The sequence below is a fragment of the Rhinocladiella mackenziei genome, assembly GCF_000835555.1.
Source record: "Rhinocladiella mackenziei CBS 650.93 unplaced genomic scaffold supercont1.9, whole genome shotgun sequence".
NCBI classification, from domain to species: Eukaryota; Fungi; Ascomycota; class Eurotiomycetes; order Chaetothyriales; family Herpotrichiellaceae; genus Rhinocladiella; species Rhinocladiella mackenziei.
This window is the reverse complement of record NW_013550596.1, coordinates 582197-603911: the sequence shown is the minus strand read 5'-3', so window position 1 is coordinate 603911 and position 21715 is coordinate 582197. Positions and strand designations below refer to the sequence as shown.

The window sequence follows — 21715 nt, the reverse complement described above, 5'->3', positions numbered from 1 at the left end:
GCTCATTGGCAGCCTTGTGACGCAGGGCATGTTTGCCTCGGAATTTTTGGCTGAGTGGATTACGAACGAAATAAGCCGCCAAGGATGTCTGTGGACAGGGTATTTCCTGATGTTTCTGAGTGTCACCCTTCAAATTGCAGCGATCAGTTTCGCAGCTCTTTGTACTAGACGTGTCCTGCTAAGTCTGTCCAACGACCTTCTTCTCGTCGTCTCACAGTTGTACATGCAGGAGACGGTTTCTTCCAATCTTTTGCTCCCTCAGCTATACCTTTTACTGGTTTGGATCAGTTTTGGCACGCTAGTTGTGACCGTGGTCAACAGAGCGGCTGCCAAAATTGTCGGATCGAATCTTCTACTGATAGGAAAAGTGCAGAAGCGATGTATAAGGCTAAGTAAAAATGGAGAGTTTGCACCAGAGGTTCCGCCGGCGATTGAACTTGCGACACTCAAAAGCTTGCCTAGCTCGACACCACGTTTCTTCCATTTTTATTCACGTTGGATCATCTTCTTATGACACGCCTTGGCGCTGGCGAACTATCGGGCAGCATCATATGACACCTGTTGATGATTGGCTCTAGACGAAGAGGACAACATGCAAGCAACTGCAACATGTTTGAAAGCCGGAAGAACCAGTGTATGGGAGAAAGAAAACGAAAAAGATGATTAGAGATGTAGGAACATTTATTTCCTACTTGCTGGTCAAGTATTTAACAAACCACTCCTTGGCTGCTACGATGGCCTCTCTTTTCGAGGTTGTGTAAGGGGAGAAATGATGACCTCCGATAGTGACAAGAGACTTGGGATCCTTGGCCGCGTTGTAAGCTTCCCGTTGCCCAGGTAGAAAATCATCCTCAGCAATGATGAATCGAAGGGGAATGGGAGCTATCAGCTCTATGAGTGGTGTCACATCGGCCAGCACCGTTGGTTGATAGCTTTGCAGAGTGAGGCGTGCTTTGTAGTTCCGAAGCTCTGCTTCACTCAATGTTTCGAGATATTCTCTTTTAGCATCGTCGCCAGAATCTTTCACGAACGGGATATAGCGGGGCTCTTTTCCTAAGGCCCTATTCTTGCGGTCTTCGGCTAGCTCTCGCTGAAATCGATCAAGGTCGTCGCCGAACCCGGCCATCCGGGCGGCCGCCGAAGGAATCCACTTGATGAGTGGCGTTTGTGATAACACAGCCTTGACTCGTCGATCAATACCGGCCACAGCTAGAACATCTCTTCCCCCTAAGCTTGTACCCCAAATGCCAATGTTTTGTGAGTCGATCTCAGGCAGGCTTGTAGCGTAACTGATCGCGCTTTGCCAGTCTTCGAGCCGGCCATAATGAGCTACTTCCTCTCGTGGTTCCCCTTCACTATCACCGAAGTTTCGATAATCAAACCACAGTCCTGCAATTCCGGCTTCGACAAGAGCATCGGCTACCTCAGGAATTGTCCACTCCTTGAGTGCGCCGAGTCCATGGGCAAGAATAACGATAGGATATGGTCCATCTCCGTTTGGTAAGCGTAACACGCCTCGAATAGTAAGTCCGTCTGAAAGGAACTCTACCAGACACTGCTTGCCGCGCTGGGCCGATGATGCAGTCATGTTTCGGGCGTGCATTAATAGAAATTGCTGCTGTACATGTTGTCATTGAAGGTAGTCCCTCCTTTTATGGCTATGTAGCTCGTGCTCCAGAATCACACAAGAGATGGCAAGATCCCATAGCTTTAGTTTGTCCTGATTGGCCGAAAAGAGAGTTTATGTGAAGTCCGCTTGTTGGCCGTTTTCTCCGAGTTAGATTCACCTTACCCCACTGCTTGAGAATGCTATCCCCGGTTCCTGGACCGAAACTACTTGGTCAACCTGTCCACGGTTTAGAAGGTTGGTCTTTTTACAAACATCACTATCACGAAAGATTGGGGCGTGTCGATGCCACCGCAGTATTGAAGCGATAGTTCCACAACGATAGCTTGACGGATTTATGCTATGCCACCTTTCCGTGGACCAGGGGAACACGTCGAGCACGCTGCAACGCGAAATGGGAGAAACAGAAGGCCAATATCATGCTTGCCATGCCGGAACCGGAAGTAAGTTGCTCCAGCAAAGGTCTGCCCCTATCTATTGATTTCCGGCTAGGTTGAGGTGCGATCGTGCCCTGCCAGCATGCGGAAATTGCGTCAATCGTGGGGAAATTACCGCCTGCTGCTATGTGTCACGCAAGGCTGAGTCGCGCACAAAGCTGTGGGAATCTTCAGACCTGTCCGAGACCGCTCAGGGCAGGATTGATCACTTGGAGCACTTAGTACTCACACTCTTGAAGAACCATCAACATCCCCAGGGGCAGACCAACACGCTTTCAGGCTGTACTGACGCCGAAAATCACGACAAAGCAGCTATGGACAATGGTGACCCCGAGAACCATGGAGGTAACGACAAGAGAACGACGACAAGTCTCGTCAGATCGAGTACCGCAATCGAGATTGGTGCCGACTACAGGCAATGTCTCTCCGTGGACGAGGCACATTGGGCTTTACTGCTAAACGAGGTCCGTGATACCAGTGGTCCACATCCTTTTTCTCACAAGACAGATAGATTGGCGAAGTTCGTTCGCATTTACGTGCGCAGCACAGACAGTACGAGGAGCAGACGAAGAAAATGGCCCAAATCCTTCGCCGGTCGTCTGATGATCCCGGCCCGACTCTGCTGTTTGGGTCCGCGAAGAACGTGAGCCGAGCAGAAATCCTTTCACAACTGCCTTCCAGATATAGTTGCGACATCATGGTTACGAGATTCTTCTCCCACCTGTATCCTGCAATCTGTACGCCTCCACTCTTTGAATGCATGGTATGTCGAAGCTAACGTTGGTAGACATCCTTCATGGACCAACATTTAACAAGCAGGTACCAAAATGCTGCCATGTGTGCTTATTATCCGCTCATTCCTTCATTTAGTACGAACACTTCTGGACTGACGAAAGTAAAACTTCAATTGTGTGGGTTGCTCTTTTGTTTGCGATCTTAAGGATTGCTATGCTCGATTATTTACGCGAAGGCGATGAGCCTCTGGAGTATAAGGGAAAGTGTCAAGACCTCGCCACCAGTTTCCGTAACCGTCTGACGGATTGCTTGATCCTTGCAGACTATATGCAACCCCATGATTTCCTGATCGAAGCTTTAATCTTACACCTCTATGCAGAGTATGTGTCAAGCAGGGATGCGAAATCCGGTGTCTGGGTCTTGATTGGTATGATTACACGACTGGCGATGAGGATGGGTTACCATCAACCGTCGCAGCCGGCTTTGACGTCAACCCCGTTTCAGGTAAATGACCCAGTGGTCGTATGCGAGAGATTTCTAACCACCATGATAGGCTGAAATGCGTCGTAGGGCTTGGGCGTTCATCAGACAAGCCGATATCCTATTGTCTTTCCAGATGGGCTTGCCTTCTATGGTGGGACTACGCTCACTTGAATGTTCTCTTCCTCGGAACATCCACGACGACGAGGGTTTTGACGAGGACTGCACCGTGCTACCTGCAGCGCTGCCTGATTCCGAGCCCACCCAGATTTCTTTCCTGATTGCGAAAACCAAATTGGCTTTTGGATTTGCTCGTGCTCTTCAGGAGATCAGCCGCGCCGACACAATCCGATGGGAAAGAGTTCTCGAGATCGATCGTGAACTAAGACGTCTCTACGACAGTGTCCCTGATCATTACAAGCTGAGTCAATTGTCCAGCCGGGATTCGCTCGTACTTACATCCGCCCGTTTCGTTTTGTCGAGTATTCACCACAAATCTCTGTGCGTCGTCCACAGCCGATTCCTCGAGATCGCAAAATCAGATTATCGATATTTATACTCCAGGCGGGTTTGCCTGAGCTCAGCCATGTCGCTACTACGCTTTCAGGCAATTCAAAATCAACAGATTCCGGTCGATGGCCGCTTACGCAGCTTAACCAATTATCAGACTTCGTTGGCGATTCACGACTACCTTCTTGCTGCGACGATAATCAGTGCTGATCTATGCTCAAACACCTCCGCAGGTAATTTTACGAACCCACCTTCCTCACATGGCATGCCAACCCGGGTTGAAATGATCAAGGCCTTGGGAATTAGTGCCCGGATATTCAGCCAGATGCGAGACTATAGTATGGAAGCTTACAAGGCTGCCGATGTTCTGGAGATGCTGGTGGGAAAGCTTGAGACAGAGGGTCATACCGCCGGACGAAGTCCGAAGGATCTCCAATGTTTCCAAACGGGACAATCATGGCCAAAAGGAAATGGCTTAATATCTAATTCTGTTTCATCGCATCGACCGACATTGCCTCGAACATTTTCCAGGGCTTCCGACAAAACTTCCTCTGCGACCCTCGACGCGGAAGCGAACTTAGAGACCACCCTCCCGAGGCGCGGTCCTCCACGTGTTTCTCAGAGCGCGCATACTGACGGATCAACCCTAGAAAGACCAGGGCCATTAGAAGGAACAAATTTGGACGCCCTTTCGACTTGGCCCAAAACTCAAGAAAGCGGTTTCTGCGCTCAATATTCTCCTTTCTCACGGATATTCCCCGAATCCGAGGCACCCGCAAGCTGGACAATTCCAGAATGTACGGAGACTCCCAGAGTAAGTTACCAATCCAGTCTGCTCAGAGTTGCTATGTCTGCTAATGAGGCTGCCAAGCTATCAATATTGGAGGATGGCAGCTTGGGAAGCAACTCATCAGGGACTGCAAACCCGCTATCCTACTCCGCCGCATTGGCACTGAATGATCCTGTGTCCGCTCTCTGGAATCTGAATTCGGGCACTCAAGGGGGTCTCCACATGACTTGATATACATGAAAAGGCCGACGCTGCCACCCCCAGGTGACTAACCGAAGTTTAAGAGGGATTGAACTTCATGTGGAAGAAGATGGCACTCCAGAAGTAAAGCTACGACTACTTTTTAGACTGTGGACCATGACTACAGTACATTAGTTTTCTTTCATCGATGATAAAGCTTTGATCACGCCCTCGGGCGCCAACTCCCATATGTACTGACACTTGCCCAAATGGCGTACCGCAGTGTACTTCATCAACCCCAAACGGTATCATATCCAAGACAGATTTAGGCATAGAGCAGGTGCCCATCCCCGCAATCCACGACCGATGCCACGGAAAGGGTGATTTCAACCAAAGACCTCCGAGAAATCCGACGGCTGTAGAGTTCCGAGATCTCCGTTTATCCCGAACTTGCTCAAGCGAGAACAAACCTTCAAAGCTAAGATTGTCATCAAGGCCAAGGTCTAGGCCCCCTTTTGAATGCCGTCTCGATCTCCACTGTGGGGTTTCAAACGAGTCATGTGGAAGTGTTGTACCTGTTGGCTAATTTTGGTGCCTCAATGTCCCCTTTCAATCACGTACTGCAAGGAGATAACATAGCGCCGGGGCAATAAACATGTCTATTCATGTGAAAAATCGCAGGGTTATAAAGACGCCCACCCGTGCTCGGGGAACATCTGCTCTTTTCGCCTCACGAGCACCAGCAGAACGTCTAAGAGTGGCCAGAAAGCATACAGCGGGTTTCCATTGACTCAGTAATACATCTCGAGATGCCGAACGCCGGAGGCCTTACCGACAGAGAGGCTGCAATCGATGCGATAATCCGATTCGTTGTTTCTCTTGACGACGGCGATCCAGAGCTTTGCGCTTCATCTTTGACCGAGGAGGCAATTATGGATCTCACTCCTTTCAATAAAGCTGGCTTAAACTATGAGCCAGTGATCGGCAGAACGGCTGTAGTTGAACGACTGATGGCGGCAGTTGGGAAAGCGTTGGACACTACTCATAGCGCCACCAATGTTCGTTGCACAGTCAACGGAGACAAAGCAGACCTGTCATGCTGTGTTCTTGCACAGCACTTTAGACTCGGGCAAGGCCCAAGTCCCCAATTTCAAGACTATTACTTTTTCGGAAATCAGTATGAAGCTAGCATAGTCCGCGAGGGAGACTTGTGGAAGGTCAACAAGCTTGTAATCACACCTGCTTGGACTCAAGGGAACCCGGACGTCATGAAAGTACAGTCAAGGAGTCGTTGATGACGACGACTCGTCAAGCGGTTCACCATCGGATCAATGGATGAAGTAATGGACATTTTGAAGATGTCAACGTGGGTTTTGAGTTATCGATACTTGGGACAATCCTTGCGAATAGGTGTTTCCTTTATTTCTCTGCTGATATTGTTGCGTTTGAGCCTCGAAAGTATTGCAATATCACATTGCTGAATCACGGCAAGGGGGACAAGATGAATTTGAGCAAAGGCCATCATACGGATCGTTGACTGATTAAAGATTCTCTGCTCCTAGATTGTCGAGAAGGCACGAAATATGAGAGGATTTGACAAAGCCTCGTTCGAGGCGTAGACCTGGAAGAAGGACGACTTTCCCTGTCCAATTCCCATGGGGAAGCTTGGCCAGTGATCAATTTCTAGCATTTTATGAATGTTCGGCAGCGGACTTAAAGGCACTCGGAGTCCATGAATATCTGCGAGATCGTCCTTGTACACGCAGTCGCCCTATGTCCGGGGCAGGATTTGCACAACTCTGCCGTTGTTATGATTCTGAGATCACCAAGTTCCCCCCACCACAAAATGCTCACGAGTCCAGTAATTCCGGGGTCATGCGGGCTGACTGAGATGCACGGCAAACACAGATCCTAAGATGTGCCGTGTTCAGAAACCGAAACCACCTCTTAAGCGTGTTGAAGTGGAAAAGCATGAATCATACATTGGGAGGGAAATTTTGGTCCGACACCAAGGTACCTTTCCAACACGAGAAACGCTCTCTGCGTAAACAATAAACGATGGCGTATTTGGCTATAACCATGGATATTTCTCTTCTCAGAGTATCGATTCTGACCATTGTTGGGGCTGTCGTGTTTTCTGTGGCCAGAAATCTCCTCAAGAACAAGAAAGTTGTGCCCACCGGTGCGAAGCCACTCCCAGGCCCAAAGGGTAATTTGGAGCTTTTGGAATGCTACTCTCAGCTGGAGCTTATGAAACGCAGGTTGGCCGCTCGTTGGCAACGCATTTGACATCCCGAAGTCGCACGCTTGGTTCAAATTCAAGGAGTGGGTTGACGAATACGGACCGATTTATCAAGTCAAAGCCTTTGGCACTACGCTAGTGATCATATCAAGGGAGTCAATAGCCAATGAGCTGCTTGGCTTGCGAGGAGCCATTTACTCGGACCGTCCTGCTTTGATAATGCCGCGTCTTATTACAGACAATGGCTTCCTAGGCGCCATAGGGTGGACCGATTACTGGCGTCGGGCGCGACGCTTCGCACAGTCCATGCTGAGTACGGGCATTATACAGCAGTCCATACCGAAACAGACGACCAAAGCCAGGCAGATGGTGATCGACTTGGCGAAGAACCCTTCCAAGTATGCTTACTGGTTCGAATGGGCCGGAGTGATGGCTTCGATCAAACAAATATACGGGCCTACCGAGGAGAGAGGGCCTGCCGAGGAGCGACGTGTCCATGAGATATGCTCATACATGGAAAATATTGATTGAGTTGCTGCTCCTGGTATGTACGTTGTGGAATTTATTCCCTCACTTCTGTATCTTCCCACCTGGTTGGCGCTTTTCAAGAGAGAGGCCAGAGCGCTTGTAAAGCGGCACTGGAACTATCTCGCACCTTTGATGCAACAGCAGTCGGAGAAATACAAGAACCAGGTGACAGAAAGCCCCGAAAGCTTTGCCAGGCGATACTTGAAAACCAAAGAGGATTGGGGCCTTACAGACCGTGAAATAGTCTGGGTTCTGTCCAGCATCTATGGAGGCGTATCCCGGACCTCCGCCACTGCAATGCAATCCATCATTCTGAATACATGCCTTTTCCCAGAGTGGCAACAGCGAGTCCAAGAGGAGATAGACGAGGTCGTGGGCGACCAACGACTGCCAGACTTCAACGACTTCGGCAGTCTCCCGTCAGTACGAGCTGTCATTAAAGAATCCATGCGATGGAGACCAGTTCTCTCAGGAGGTTTGGTTAATCTTCAACACGTCAAAGTCCATTACTGACACGGAAGCAGGTTTCCCACATGCAGTCACTAAGGACGACGTATTTGAAGGCTACTTCATCCCAAAGAGCGCCGTCATTATACCGAACCAGCGGGCCATTCTTCGTGATGAGGAACTGTATCCGGACCCGGATTCATTTCGACCCGAAAGGTGGCTGAAGCCCGGTTATCCAACCTACCAAGAGCCCCTGACGACGTACCCAAATCTCAAGAGATTTGCAGGATTTGGCCATGGACGTCGAATTTGTCCAGGGTTAGAGGTGACGGAAAAATCCTTGTTCTTGCAGGTCTCGAGCTTGTAATATTAGACGGGAAAAAGATACGAGTGGTAAAGAGATTGAGATTCCTTGGTATGATTATACCGGTGTAGCGATTTCTACGCCTCGGAAGTTTCGCTTCGCTGTCGAAGAGCGTATGGTTGGCAGACTAAAGATGATGGAGGAAGCGGCCGTGTCTGACCATGCCAATGAAATAGCAATGGCACAGGCTCAGCAGATGTAAGTGGGAACTTTGTCCTCGTAACTATCACGAGTCTTTTTTTTTTTTTCGTTTTTAGTAGAAAAATATCAACAAGGTTAATCCAGAGTGACATGCATGTTCTTCCGACTTTGACATTACGTGCTCTCGATACAACACGCTCCCTCATGTATTATCTGAAAGGCTTGGGATGTTGGAACGAGGTGGAAGTGACTGGACACAATGAAATACTTGCGGAATGGTTATCTCTACGTTCGAATCCCTGGAGGAAAGGAGCTCCTGGCTATGCAGTGTTACTAACGAGTCGAGACACCTTCTACGAGAGCGTACCCCGGATCGTCACTCAGTTATACAACCATCATTACCGATTGAACGTCGCTTCGCTGCTGTCTCTTTGAATCTCGAGGCGCCACTGCATATATGTTGAGATTGTCATCCTTTCAGGACGGAAATATCAGCGCGACCAAAGTATAACTCCCAGACTTCAAATATTGAGGCATAATTAAGAAGTACCATGATTGTCACTCTCCTTTACCACGATGACAGGTTTCCCTTACTCCTTCTGATGCCTGAGCTCCCACCACGTTTCCCACAACTTCGAGCCTGTACATGGAGACTTTTCAGAGCTATTTGGGAACATCTCAATATACTCCAGCTGGAAATGACTGATGACGAGCACGTCTGAAACCCTTCTCCAGCAGCTCAGAAATGTGAGACAGGAAGCATTCTTTTGATGTGAACTCTTGGTGGCAGGGGAAAACCCTCAGAGTCTCGCCTTGACTGTGGCTTCGACTACTTTTGCGTCGCTTTTGGCCCACTCCTTCAAAACCTTCCTCACGATCTTGCCGCTGGCGAATTTCGGAACTTCGTCGACAAATTTGACCCCGCCCGATAGTTGTTTGTGTTTGGCCACCTTCCCAGCGACGAAATCCTGAATGTCTCTGTCAGTCGTCTTATCTTTGGCGTTCTGGTGAAGTACGACGTATGCTCGCGGCAACTCTTCGCCGTGAATAGTGATTCCCACGGCGGCCGCATCAGTCACATCCCGGTGCTGGAGTAAGACTGCTTCCAACTCGGCTGGAGCGACCTGGAGTCCATTGACTTTAATCAATTCCTTTTTTCGATCGACGATCCACCACTTCCCACCCCTTACTACAGCCATGTCGCCAGTCTTGAACCAACCATTGGAGATACTCTCGCGCGTGGCTTGTTCGTTCCTCCAATATCCTAACATAATCTGTGGTCCTCTCAACCACAATTCCCCAGGCTCGCCATCTTTTGTTACCTGTTTACCATCCTCGTCCACCAGAAGAGCTTCTGTATTCGGCAGAAGATATCCAACGCTGCCGGTAAGGTCTATGGTCATGTCAGGGGTCATAATTCCGGCACAAGTTGTTTCCGTCATACCCCATGCCTGGCAAATCACCATATTAAAGCGACTCATAACTTCATTCTGGAGATCACTTGATAGAGGGGCTGCTCCACAGAGAATATGCTTGATACTGCTGATGTCGTATTTTGCTGTCTCATGTCGTTTGGCCATCATAACTAGAACCGGCGGAACCAATTGCATCGTCGTAATCCTGAATTGTTGAATATATTTCAGATAATCCTCGAATGTAAATTTAGCCATGACATAGACTGGGATCTGAAGTTTACAGGCAATATTGATGGTAAAAAGCTGGGAATATGCATGATAGAGGGGCAAGAAGGCTAACCACCGTTCGGGCCCTAGGTTTCGGCTTCTGTCCCTTTGAATTTGTTGAATATTGCCTGGGCGGTATTGGCAACGAGGTTATAATGTGTGATGCAAACGCCTTTTGGAAGGCCGGTAGTACCACTTGAAAAGTTGACTACCGCAATAGTCCGCGCTGCGGGTTCGCCTTCCAGAGAATCCCATTGCCAGGACTCCGCATCCTTCTCTGAAGCAATTATCGATCGCCAATCTCGCACACCCTGAGTTGTGGGGCATTCCCAATCGGAGAAGATGAAGAGACGATCGAGGGAGATATTAGTTTGTTTCGCTGCAGCTAGACCGGTCTCGAGTAGGGAGGGATGAACCAGAACCACTGCAGCCTCGATAGCTTTCATCTGATGGGCCACTTCATTGGCTGTGTAAATGGGATTGACGCCCGTAAAATAGCGCTTAGATCCTGCAGCGGCCAGATATACCATGGGAACGAAAAGGTGATTCGGGCTGAAGACCAAGACAGCCTCTTGCTGAGCGACTCCAAGCCTGTCAAGGCCCATAGCGAATCTTTTGGTCCAAGACAACATTTGGGCTGGGGAAAGGCTGTTTGAGGCGTTGGTGGCGTTGATCCATAATGGCTCGTTTGATGGAGCCGTGTTCGGAGGAAAAAGGTAGTACAAGATATTGCATTTGGGAACATCTAGAGGTGCCCACGGCGAAGTATATGGCATCTTAAATTGAATCAGTTGTCCTGTAAAAATGTTTTGAGGAATGAGAGTGATGTCCTTTGACTGAATGGTACGTAGTTGATGGCCAGAGCTAGATCCTTATATAAATTGAGGATTCCATACTGAAGTATACGCTCTGGCCCGATCGAGTACCCTGGGCTATGGCTTGATTGCCTTAACTAAACTATCATTAGCGTCCGACGACATCCTCCCTTCGGCGCCCTCGGGTAGCCAGGAAGGGCACCGAAAACATTACGAGACAGAAAATACCTCCTGAGGTGTGAATACAGCAGAACCAACAACGCGAAACTCATATTCAGTATTGTGAACGTCACGGATCGTCTTGTTACTTCGGGCTCTTGACGTTCCCCCTGGCCTACTGGTACATTTCTTTCTTTGACGATCCACCGAATACTCATACGCAACAGCGGCCTTCCTGCCGCCGGTGCCCGACGCCAACTCCCTCGTATTCTGCCACGGGATATCATTCGTCGGCCCACTATCTCAGCAGTCTTGCTCAACAATCACGGACTTGACGGTAACCCGTACATCCTACCCCGAGTTTTCCATTGATTGTACGGAAATTTGGTGTTTTGAGTTCGGAGAGGTTGGCTAGAAGCCCGGACTCATGGACTTCAGGTCTAGAAGTGTATCCTCAAACGGCTGCAGCCCAGAATATCCTTTCCTACTCTGTAGAAGATCAGTGTCCTTCGGAGATCTCGGAAAGAGCGTGGGCGCCTAAAGGAGGCGCACGGTTCAATCGTCAACGTCCAACATAGCGGCAGCCAGCACCATCCGTTTCTGTTCGAGTTATGCTTCAATGAGTGGCTGATATATCGCCGTACGCGGCCGGTCACTTGCTCGATCTAGGCCGGTAGTACCTCACAAGGAGGAGTTGACTTCTGCCTCGAAAACCTGGGGAAGTCCGGTCCTGCAAAAACCCGTGCAATGGCGGGTTCAGGAGATACAGATAGGCTGCTTCTCTCCAACAATTCATTGCGCCTGGTTTTCAAACATGGAAACAAAAGTTGTCCCCAACATGGAACCAAAAATTCGCTCTTCTGGTGATGTCAAACGAATGCCGCGCGGACGATTTGTATGCGATGTCCAAAACCGATTTTACCTTGGCTTTTGCCTTTTCTAATAGTCGGCGGTTCAACTTCCCCGTGGGGAAATCATATGGCGCCGGAATTAACGGGACAATGGGAACCAAATATCGGTGATAGTGGGGGGGGTGAAGTGGCTTGCACTATATACTGAGGGTTTTTGTCTCCATGCCTTGCCAATATTAGTACGACATGGGCCCCCTTTACCATTGCCACGACGAAACGCCATCCAAAACGTAGAGATGGACCCAAGTACTGGTATTTGATACCGTGGCTGCTCGCTTAATAAGGCTACTGACCGTTTCTCAGGATATGGGTTCGTCCCAACACAGCGCAATGACACCTATGCGGCAATCGATCCGTTAAAATCCAACCTCAGGGGCAAGTATGTTCTGATCACAGGCGCTGCCAGGGGCCTTGGTCGAGCAATGGCGATATCATACGCCAAAGCAGGAGCATCTGGGATTGCCATCCTGGACCTGTTGGACTCGACTCCCGTGGAAAGAGACTTGTTAGAAGCCGCCAAAACAGCTGGACGCTCCGAGCCTAAGCTCATATCTCTAGTGGTGGACGTGACTGACGAAAGCTCGGTGGCGAAGGCCGTCAAGATCGTTCAGTCCGAGTTCGACCGCTTAGACATCGTGATCAATAACGCGGGCTGGATGGCGGCTTACACACCGATTGGCGCTTCCGACCCTGTTAAATGGTGGCGCTGCTGGGAAGTGAATGTCAAAGGACCCTACCTTATAGCAAGGGGTTTCTTGCCACTCCTTCTGAATGGCCGGGAGAAGACTATTATCGTGCTCTCAAGTGTTTCGGCTCATTTCACTCTTCCCGGTGGTTCGGCATACGAGACCACGAAGTTGGCGGTGTTGAAGATCAATAACTATCTGATGGCGGAATATGGTTCTCAAGGACTTCTTGCCTATGCTGTTGCGCCAGGAGGAGTCATGACAGACATGGCACCCGATTTCCCCTCACAATATCATGATCGGTTGACGGACACTCCACAAATGGTGGCCGATACGATCGTCTTTTTAACCAAGGAGCGTAGAGAATGGCTTGCCTGTAGGTATGTGGATTCCAGATGGGATATGGAGGAATTTTTAGGGAGGAAAGAGGCCATCATCAGAGATGACCTTTTGAAGGTCAGAATGCAAGTATGAGATACCGCACACATCTCAATTCGCGAATATTCGCACGTGAGATAGCGTTGTCGCTGAGAAGTCCTACAATGCTGTCTTTCATAAAGATTGAGAGAACACGATGAACGGAAGTCTAACGGTGGTCCTGAAGGACATGAATGGTAAGCTTGAAGACGAGAAATGCCACCTCAAACCGCTTCGCATCTCCGCTTTTTTGCTACCCATCTCAACTGCTTGGCCGCTTGGGCACTCTGGGCAATGGCCTCGCTCTGATTCCGCACAAGACTTCATTATCCGCCATGCACTGTCGAATCGTCGAAACTGCTTCAACGTAGTGCGACAATACAGGCATCAAATGCGGATTCCCATTTCGCTTGCAGCCGAAGCCTATAAACTACCACAACACGCTTTACTGGCATCAATCATTTCTGCTGATCAACGGCAATGCCGCGCGGTAAGCCACCGGGTAACGGCGGGGCGGAAGAGAAGGCGGCTATCTGACGCGAGAAGGTCCGACTCAATGTTCAAGCATATCGAAAGCGCAAAAAGACCGGAAAGAAAGTTGACGAAGGTGACTTACGATGGGTACCAAACACCAGGTGGCAAAATACATATCAGCATCAGACATCAATCCGCCAGTCGTCATCAAACTCGCGGGCTGCTTTACCGGGGACAAGGTTACTTACTGTCCCAGTCCGAGCTCATGTTGCAGGCAAGACAACCCTCACTCATGGAGACGTATTCGCAACACCAAGGTTGTCGAATCCAGCTAGAGCTTATACGTCGGCGCTTCTTGCCACGTTTCCAGAACGCTTCCTGCCCACACAAGTTTCACTACCAGAAACGGATGATGTCGATGCCCTTCGCACCCCTTGCGCTCTGTGGATCACTACAGCTGTGAAGCAAGCGCGCGAACCTGACTCGGGAGCCCTCAACGACATTCTTCACTCTATTGTATTGGCGATAATTGGGCTGGAACGGGACGGCGTCGACAATGCCCTTTACGCACGTCAGCTATATTTGAGGAGTCTGACCAAGATAAGAGGGGAATTAGCTGCCATTATCAAGAGAGATCAGCACGTCAAGGAGGGAAGAATGCTCAATCTCTTCCTATCCTGCCATGCCGCTACAGTATACGAACTACTCGTGAACGGATCGATGCCTGACATGTTAAGGCACGTGTTAGGAATCGGCTTCCTCATTGAGCATCTATATGGTCTCCCACAATTCCCCAGACTTCTAGGTCACTGTCTGCTAGAGGAGTACCGCACTCTGGAGATCCAGTTTTGCCTTTTGGAACGTCGACTTTCGACCGCCAATCGCCTGAGAAGCATGGAACGAAGTGGGAGAATGACCAAATCTCCATCAGGTGTCGCAAGCTCAGGTGGAATCATCGGTGCGCTACTTGACCTTGCTGATCAGATCCTCCCTTTACAGGTGGAACTCGATCATTGCAAAGGTCAGATATCAGCTCGAGGAGCCCAGCTTGCCGCCGAGCATTCTTCACATTTTCTAGCCCGCGAACTCCTTCCGATTCTGCCCATCATGTCGACGTGGCCCGTGCGATCCATTATGACTACGCCATATGCTACCTTTTTAGCCTGTCTTTTGACCTGCGCGCTCTTGAGACGTGGATCGATGCTGCCGCTGCCCTCGATAGTCGTGGGGATGAGCGGCCCCCTTCAATCTCTAGGCACTTAGCCGAAGCCATATCCCTACGCACCCAGCTGCTGGGCATCGCCGGCGGCATTTTGGAATTACTGCCTTTCTTTTTGCAGGACGACAAAGGTATCATTGGACGTTCAATGCCCATCTGGCCACTGGAGATTGCCTGGTCGATGCTTGAGAGAGAAAGCGATCGGTCAACCAGGGAGGATGAGACATATGAATCACATCTCTCTTGTGAGTTGAAGCATCAAGTAAATCAGAACAATAAATCAGTGGCAAAGTATTTCACGCACTGTGAAAGGATTGCGCGGAAAATCCGCGCGTATGGACTTTCACTGGTTGTGGAGAGACCAGTGGTCCAAGAGAGTCATGAAGAAGAGGCAAGAGACAAGTCGGATTGGTAAACGGCAGAGTTAGGGCGTCCCCTTCGAGATGGTTGGATATGAACAGACGCAAATACATATCCAGACATATCCACTGACGTATATCAATGGCAAAGACCGACGTTATTCGGAGGGAATATGGGGTCCGGTGGCCTCAAAGCTTTCGAGGCCGAGTTCTGGGCACAAAGTTGAATGAATCGATTGCCAACTGTTCGGAATATAGTTTACCTCATTTACGGTGTTCACGGTCATAAATTCCTCCTGATGAAGGATGGGCGATTCCTCCCACGGCACCAGGACAAAAGGCCGTCGCACATGGCGGACGAGATACTTTTTCGGTTAGGAATCTTGTTCATCCTCCTCACTTGTCCGATTTAAACGTTTCTGAGGCTGCTTGGAATATCAGGAAGGAGAGTATGCAAAATAAGAGGCCTAAGAGAGATGCCAGTAAGGATCTTAGGACGTCTGGCGGCACTTTATCAGGTGCAGAAGCATATTGCAGACATGCCAAACCAACGCGAAATAGTCAGAAAAGAAGGTGGCAGACACCTCAAAGAGCGCCGATGGTGATATATTAATGTACCTCGAGAAATTGAATCCGGTGCTAAATCTGTAGGTAGGTAGGATATACGAGTATGGTTAGTAAAGAAGTTCACATGGAGTACGAGTGGCGCAATGGGGTCGATGACGTCCCTTGAACCTTGGCAAGTAATCAAAGAGCCTCATCAGGAATGGATCAGCTTCATTTTGCATGGCTGATCATGGTCCACCTACCGGGCCGGGGCCGAGGATACTAGATCTTGCACTCGGAGGGTTAGCGCAGCGTAATCACCATTAAATGCCCCCCTAAAACATCGTCAAAAGCGGCGCCATATATGCATTCAGAAAAGCTGATGACTTCACAGGGATCGGATTCATGTCGCAGATCGTCGACACGACTGCTCGATTGGACAAGACCTCAGACGCAGCCTCGGAGATGAGACAGCGATCTGAATTTTACTGATTACGCAGAGGAAATACCGTAGTATTGAAAGCTCATACAAGTTCCCCATTTGCTACCTACTCGATTGCCCCTTGCAGAACGGTGATGGAGTTCATCCCAAGACAGCGAGGCGGCAGCGGCTGAGCCTCTTTCGTTCTGTTCAATGGATCCGGGGTCACGATCGTTCAAACTTGGTTTACAGGCCTGGTGAATGCGCGTTAGTGGTGATACATCAAGATGATCGTCGTTGAGTCTGGGCAACTGGCTACTTCAAAGTGCTCGACTAATGTCTATATATATATCTTTCGTGAGTCTCCCTTGGTCGTGTCTCCGACCATCAACAAAGTTGACTGAGAAACTACCTTTCCCTGGAAATACCACTTCTGATCATCAAGATGCTACCCATTCTGGCCTTTGTCAGTGTCGTCGCCGGCACCATAGCGGCGCAAGGTACAAGCACATTTCACCCGCCGGTGGCCAGGCCCTTTATCGATATCGACTTCTTTGTCGGCTGGCCTGTCAACACCACTGCCCCTAACGGCCTCATTGCAGTAACTCCAAATGCAGCCGGCACCATCACAGGACGTTTCAACGGCCACATTGTTGAGAACACCACGGCTTCTGTTGAGAGGTTTTACCCCGCTGACACAGGTCCGGGCGTATATAGTGTAAGTTGCCGGCGACTTGGGGCATGACTCCAGATGTCAGTGCTGACGATGTCTAGGAATATATCAACGAGATCCTTCTTGCAACTGAAGATGACGAAAACGTCCTCCTGAAGATGAGTGGAACTGCTATGTATGCAAATGGAGGCCTTCATGGGTTCGCATACGCGTACGTGAAGACCCTTGTCGCCCCTTTGAAAAATCATATATACCCCTGCATCCGTGGCATTCGTGAAAAGACGCAAACAACACAACCGGGTGAGGCATGGTGGACATGAGAGCTGACGTATCAACATTTCAGACGCTTCGAAACCGTCATTGCGAACCTCAGTTGGATCAATTACGGCATGTTCGTGGCCGAGTGGGTGGGCAATACGAATTCCGGCACGGGCAATGCAAAGGTCCAGGTATTCGAGATTTTGAGCGGCGGCCGACTCGATGGCCAACCCATTGCTGCCATCAACACTACAGATACTTCGGCTTGAAACCTGCGTGCATGGATGCTTTCGTCTCGCGACTGACCAGTTGCTGGAAATGGAATTATGGAGGAGTCAGGATCATAGACAAAAGGCTTGCTCGAATACTCGTTGATACTGGCAATCTTCTGAATCTTACTGTTTAGCCTTAGGTGTGCTTGATATTGTTCTTATTCTGTAAAGGGTAGTGGTGACACTTTGACGAGTGGATTAAACACGACAATCCACGTCTTCAAGCATAAGTTCCAAAATGGATACCCGCTCAGCAAGTCGTGCTGGATGGAAGCATTAGGATCAATCCTGAGGTCAGCTAACGCGTCTTGCTCCCCCCAACATTTCCGGAGAGGGTAGCTGTTGAACAGTAGCCAGTGCCCCGTTATTGGAAAAAGGGTTATCATTCCTATTGAAGATATAGGGGAGGAATAGGAGTAGAAAAGGGGTCAACCAAGCACGCATTTATTCTGGTGATCTGGCAGGACCGGTTGCCAGAGAGACAGAGCATTCAATACATCTCATTTGCAACCCCAAGTTTGACAGGTGGGTCGTCATTCATAAGATGTGGCTTGTCAAGGCGTTGAGGGGACTTTCTCCAGATTCTTGATGAGGAAGTTCAGATCTTCAATCGGACTCGTCAAGTTTCCGTTTATCGTGAAAGTCCAGAATGTACACTTCCGAAAGAAAAATTCCGGGCGCGGCGTTGAGTCCTCCCACGCAACCTATTTCGACACGATGGAGGGCCTTCTAGGCGCTTCAAACTATGATATGTTGCGTACCTTTTGAAGGCCAGAAGTATATCCAAAACTGATCAAGTTGACAATGTCATTCTCATGCCGCGCAACGCTGGCGCAACCATCGAATCCAGTGTCAGATTTGAGAAATTGACCATGGACAACACTATGGTATTTTTTTGGAGATTGGAAAGGGTCCCACGCCGGTGAATAGGCCAGTAGTTAGATGGTCAATGATCATGGCCATATTGAGCTAGTTTGCATAATATTGTAACGGGGTGCTTCAGGTGTTAAGCCGTTCATCACCTTTACAATATGCTGACATGCTGGAATCCAAGGTGAGAAGAGCAGACTCGAGCGTGGCGTGAAGTGAAACCATGGCGCAAAAAGTGTCCTAGTCGTCAGGGTCATTACTAGATATGTGCTCACGAAGAGGCTACTTCTCCGAAGCAAATGTTGACAAAGGCTACCAAAGTGCTTTTGGCGTGTCGACGACATCTCACCACTGTAATCTAGTTGGGAAGTTCCAAAAACAGATCATTTTCGCACTATCTAGGGAGATACTGTAAGAGTGTGGCATCTTGAACCTCTGTGAGAACCATTATAGACGACACCAAGCTTGCAAGAACCACAAGGCAACCCAATACCTTGTAGCTCGGTCGCAAATCAATGCCACTTTTCACTACATCCATAGTGAAGATTTGTTTCCACGTTCACGAAGTTGGCACAGATTGGTCCTCGGTAATTTGGTGACATCAGCCTTCGACGTGTTCGTATTCTTGTCCGACGTGAGGGAGTGCTTGCTTCTCACTGATCTGCACAGTCTCTTCCAGGGGTTTTGCGCCTCCCAAGGGGACATGGATGTGCCTGTCGCCAAAGATGACGCCAATTTCCTCGAGAGATTTGCCCTTGGTCTCCGGGCAGAAGAACCATAAGAAGGGGACACATACAGCGAGACAGCAAAGGTAGATGAGGATCAGTCTCGCAGATCTGTCAGCTCCAGTATTTCAAACGTAAATCTGCATGGGATTCTCACCTCCAACCGATGTGTGCCAATGCAGTTGGTGCACTGTCCAGTTCAATGACCAGCGCAACAAAATATGCAGCAACTGATATAGACATTCCCTTTCCGCGGACATTGTTTGGAAAAATCTCGGAAGCATAGACACTGTCGCCTCTGTTAGCTCATGGCTCCACGAACGCGCTCATCTCAGCAACTCACTAGGTGGTAACGTCCACAAAGCCGGCATACATGGCAATGTGGAGGTATAGAAAGACGATAGCCGCGATGGCGGAAGCACGAGACCCCGTCTCTTCAAACTTCGCAAGCGAAACGACCACGCCGATCATCGCGCAGACGTCTCCAATCCAGCCGATCTTCAAGGCAAGAACTCTTCCCATCCGATCAACCGTAAGCGCATTGATAGTATTGCCAATAACTGTGATGTTGGCCCAGATCCCGGTGAAAAGGAGCTGCTTAACAGTGCCGTAGCCGAGACCCGCATAGAGGACAGGGTTGTAAACGACTCATCGTTAGCATAGTATCAGAGAGGTACAGTCTCGTAGGACGTACTGGAAACAATCAAGGTGGCGGTCATTTGACTGGCAAACATAATGAAGAATCCGACTACGGTCCGTCGACGGTAGGATGGGACGGTCCACATTTGTGCCCATGTGACTTTGTTTCTCTCGTCTTCGTCGTGCTGCTCCCTGATTTGGAGATACTCTCTGTGGGCGAAAGTGTTGTCCGAGCCGTTCTTACCGTGGTGAAGTCTCGTCAGGACCCGCAACGCGTCATCGTGTCGATCTTGATTGATCACTGGCGACGTGAATTAGACTTGATCACGTATTACGATCCTATGGCGATATACGCACACCAACGAGGAGATTCAGGCACGAACCAAACGCCAGTGGCGAGGACCAACGTTGGCACACACTGAAGGGCTAGAGGAACTCGCCACTGCGATCCGCTAGCATTCACGAAGTAGAAGCCAAAGCCTATCCAACTGTATGATTCCGTCAATCCCCGCCTATATCGTCTCGTGGTGTCGGAATAGGACTTACTTACTCAAGATAGTGCCCAAAGAGATGAAAATGCCATGGAGGCCGACGATCAGCCCACGAACTTTGGGTGGAGACACCTCACTCTGGTAGAGAGGAACTGCGGCAAATAATGATCCTGTATAGCTTCAGTCCTATTCTCTGGACGGTAAATCAATGGCAACGGGTCACTAACCAATGCCGAGGCCTGCCAGCAGCCGAGCAACGATGAACATGCCAATGTGGATAGATCCAGCTTGTAGAGCGCCGCCCAGAACAGCCAAGGCAGCCGAGAGAAACACCGACTTTCGACGACCCAAGGCATCAGAAGTCTGTGATGATAGAAGAGATCCAATCAAGGCGCCAGCGATGTACACTCCATTGACAGCGCCAATAAGTTGAGTGGCGTTGGGAGCCGTATCGAGACTCATGTAACCACTAGCAAAAGAGGTCAGTCCGCCCCGTTGGGAAGTCCGTGCAAACTGAGATGCATACATGAATGACGGCTGGGCAAGAGTGGTTGCTGTGATGACTGTTGCGTAAGCACATGCAATTGAGCCTAGGGACAAGAACAGCGCAACCCAGGTACTGAACAAATTTCGGGAATGATCACCCATCTTGACGGCTGGCAGAGAAGGGAAAATCGAAGTGAAAGATATTCTGCGTCGATATAAACAAGGGCGCAAGATATATATGTCAGGACCTCCTGATCATGTTCATTGATGCGGGTCACCGCTGGTACACCAATCTCCTCTCATAATTGCGGAGTATTCGCACTGTCGAGCCGGGGTTTACGGAGAAATTGGTGTCAGTGCCCTGCTCCGCGGCGCCAGCACAAGTTTGGTCCTGTCATTCAGAACATAGGGTCGTGGCAAAGCCTAGATGCTCGATCATCTGACCAGTGGTAGGGAAGTGACCAGCTCGATTGTATTTTTGGAAATGGGAACGATGAGACTGAAGAAGCTATGGGAATTTATGGCAGGAAAGAACTCGTATAGACTTTGTTCGACACTACCGAGAGCTGTTCCAGTTCGCTGTCCGCACGTCTCTGACTGGACTGAGCGGCTGGTTCGTTTGTCCGAACTGGCTCGACAACTCCTTTTTCAGTACCTTTGACCGATGATATCGCCTGAAATGTGTCGAATAACCCGACAAGGTGCAAGCTCTTCAAGGAAGCAGGTGGTCCAACACAAGATAGCCCTGTGTCTCGCGCGGAACAGGCCTGAGAGTCAACTTGAAGCACCTGAACCGTTGGGATAGCCAGTAGGGTCCCATGGCCAGTGCCCGAGATGTCCGGACTGCCAACGGGCTTACCGGGCAAGCATGAAAAATTGTAGACCGTTCAAAGGGGATCCAAACAGGCCCGCTAGCTGTCTTCATCAATTCAAACTCGAAGACAAAAGAATAATGACAGACCATGGATCCATCCTCAACGTACCTTACCCTAGCTCTGACCACTCTTACTAGAATTGTCAGGAAAACATGGCTAAGTTTACGTGGTCATAGTAAAATATTCGTTCCATGCTGCCCGGTAAATCCGCTGCCAAAACATGTCGCCCGCGACACCACTCGGAGATCCCGGAGAG

General features: G+C 49.6%; 9 protein-coding genes across 9 annotated transcripts; 5 read left to right on the top strand and 4 right to left on the bottom strand.

Annotated features, from left to right (window-relative positions):
* Positions 1 to 688: 688 nt before the first annotated feature.
* Z518_10425 (uncharacterized protein) lies at positions 689 to 1588 on the bottom strand (the record flags this gene model as incomplete). Its single annotated transcript, XM_013411968.1, has 1 exon — positions 689 to 1588. The coding sequence occupies one exon, from the start codon at positions 1586 to 1588 to the stop codon at positions 689 to 691; it is 900 nt and encodes a 299-aa protein (XP_013267422.1).
* A 433-nt stretch (positions 1589 to 2021) lies between these two features.
* On the top strand, positions 2022 to 4810 carry Z518_10424 (uncharacterized protein; the record flags this gene model as incomplete). Its single annotated transcript, XM_013411967.1, has 6 exons — positions 2022 to 2070; positions 2146 to 2528; positions 2576 to 2801; positions 2852 to 2883; positions 2935 to 3303; positions 3353 to 4810. The coding sequence occupies 6 exons, from the start codon at positions 2022 to 2024 to the stop codon at positions 4808 to 4810; spliced, it is 2517 nt and encodes an 838-aa protein (XP_013267421.1).
* Positions 4811 to 5568: 758 nt separating this feature from the next.
* Positions 5569 to 6054, top strand: Z518_10423 (uncharacterized protein; the record flags this gene model as incomplete). The annotated part of the gene is made up of 1 exon (XM_013411966.1): positions 5569 to 6054. One exon carries the CDS (start codon positions 5569 to 5571, stop codon positions 6052 to 6054), a length of 486 nt encoding a protein of 161 aa, XP_013267420.1.
* Positions 6055 to 6817: 763 nt separating this feature from the next.
* On the top strand, positions 6818 to 8343 carry Z518_10422 (uncharacterized protein; the record flags this gene model as incomplete). Its single annotated transcript, XM_013411965.1, has 4 exons — positions 6818 to 6968; positions 7021 to 7491; positions 7534 to 8004; positions 8054 to 8343. 4 exons carry the CDS (start codon positions 6818 to 6820, stop codon positions 8341 to 8343), a joined length of 1383 nt encoding a protein of 460 aa, XP_013267419.1.
* Positions 8344 to 9281: 938 nt separating this feature from the next.
* On the bottom strand, positions 9282 to 10151 carry Z518_10421 (uncharacterized protein; the record flags this gene model as incomplete). The annotated part of the gene is made up of 1 exon (XM_013411964.1): positions 9282 to 10151. One exon carries the CDS (start codon positions 10149 to 10151, stop codon positions 9282 to 9284), a length of 870 nt encoding a protein of 289 aa, XP_013267418.1.
* Positions 10152 to 10249: 98 nt separating this feature from the next.
* On the bottom strand, positions 10250 to 10939 carry Z518_10420 (uncharacterized protein; the record flags this gene model as incomplete). Its single annotated transcript, XM_013411963.1, has 1 exon — positions 10250 to 10939. The coding sequence occupies one exon, from the start codon at positions 10937 to 10939 to the stop codon at positions 10250 to 10252; it is 690 nt and encodes a 229-aa protein (XP_013267417.1).
* A 1345-nt stretch (positions 10940 to 12284) lies between these two features.
* Z518_10419 (uncharacterized protein) lies at positions 12285 to 15259 on the top strand (the record flags this gene model as incomplete). Its single annotated transcript, XM_013411962.1, has 4 exons — positions 12285 to 12300; positions 12352 to 13202; positions 13698 to 14583; positions 14625 to 15259. 4 exons carry the CDS (start codon positions 12285 to 12287, stop codon positions 15257 to 15259), a joined length of 2388 nt encoding a protein of 795 aa, XP_013267416.1.
* Positions 15260 to 16615: 1356 nt separating this feature from the next.
* Positions 16616 to 17370, top strand: Z518_10418 (uncharacterized protein; the record flags this gene model as incomplete). Its single annotated transcript, XM_013411961.1, has 3 exons — positions 16616 to 16888; positions 16945 to 17054; positions 17187 to 17370. 3 exons carry the CDS (start codon positions 16616 to 16618, stop codon positions 17368 to 17370), a joined length of 567 nt encoding a protein of 188 aa, XP_013267415.1.
* Positions 17371 to 18844: 1474 nt separating this feature from the next.
* Z518_10417 (uncharacterized protein) lies at positions 18845 to 20746 on the bottom strand (the record flags this gene model as incomplete). The annotated part of the gene is made up of 8 exons (XM_013411960.1): positions 18845 to 19070; positions 19126 to 19257; positions 19312 to 19615; positions 19663 to 19908; positions 19965 to 20095; positions 20154 to 20268; positions 20326 to 20567; positions 20625 to 20746. The coding sequence occupies 8 exons, from the start codon at positions 20744 to 20746 to the stop codon at positions 18845 to 18847; spliced, it is 1518 nt and encodes a 505-aa protein (XP_013267414.1).
* Between the last annotated feature and the right edge of the window lie 969 nt (positions 20747 to 21715).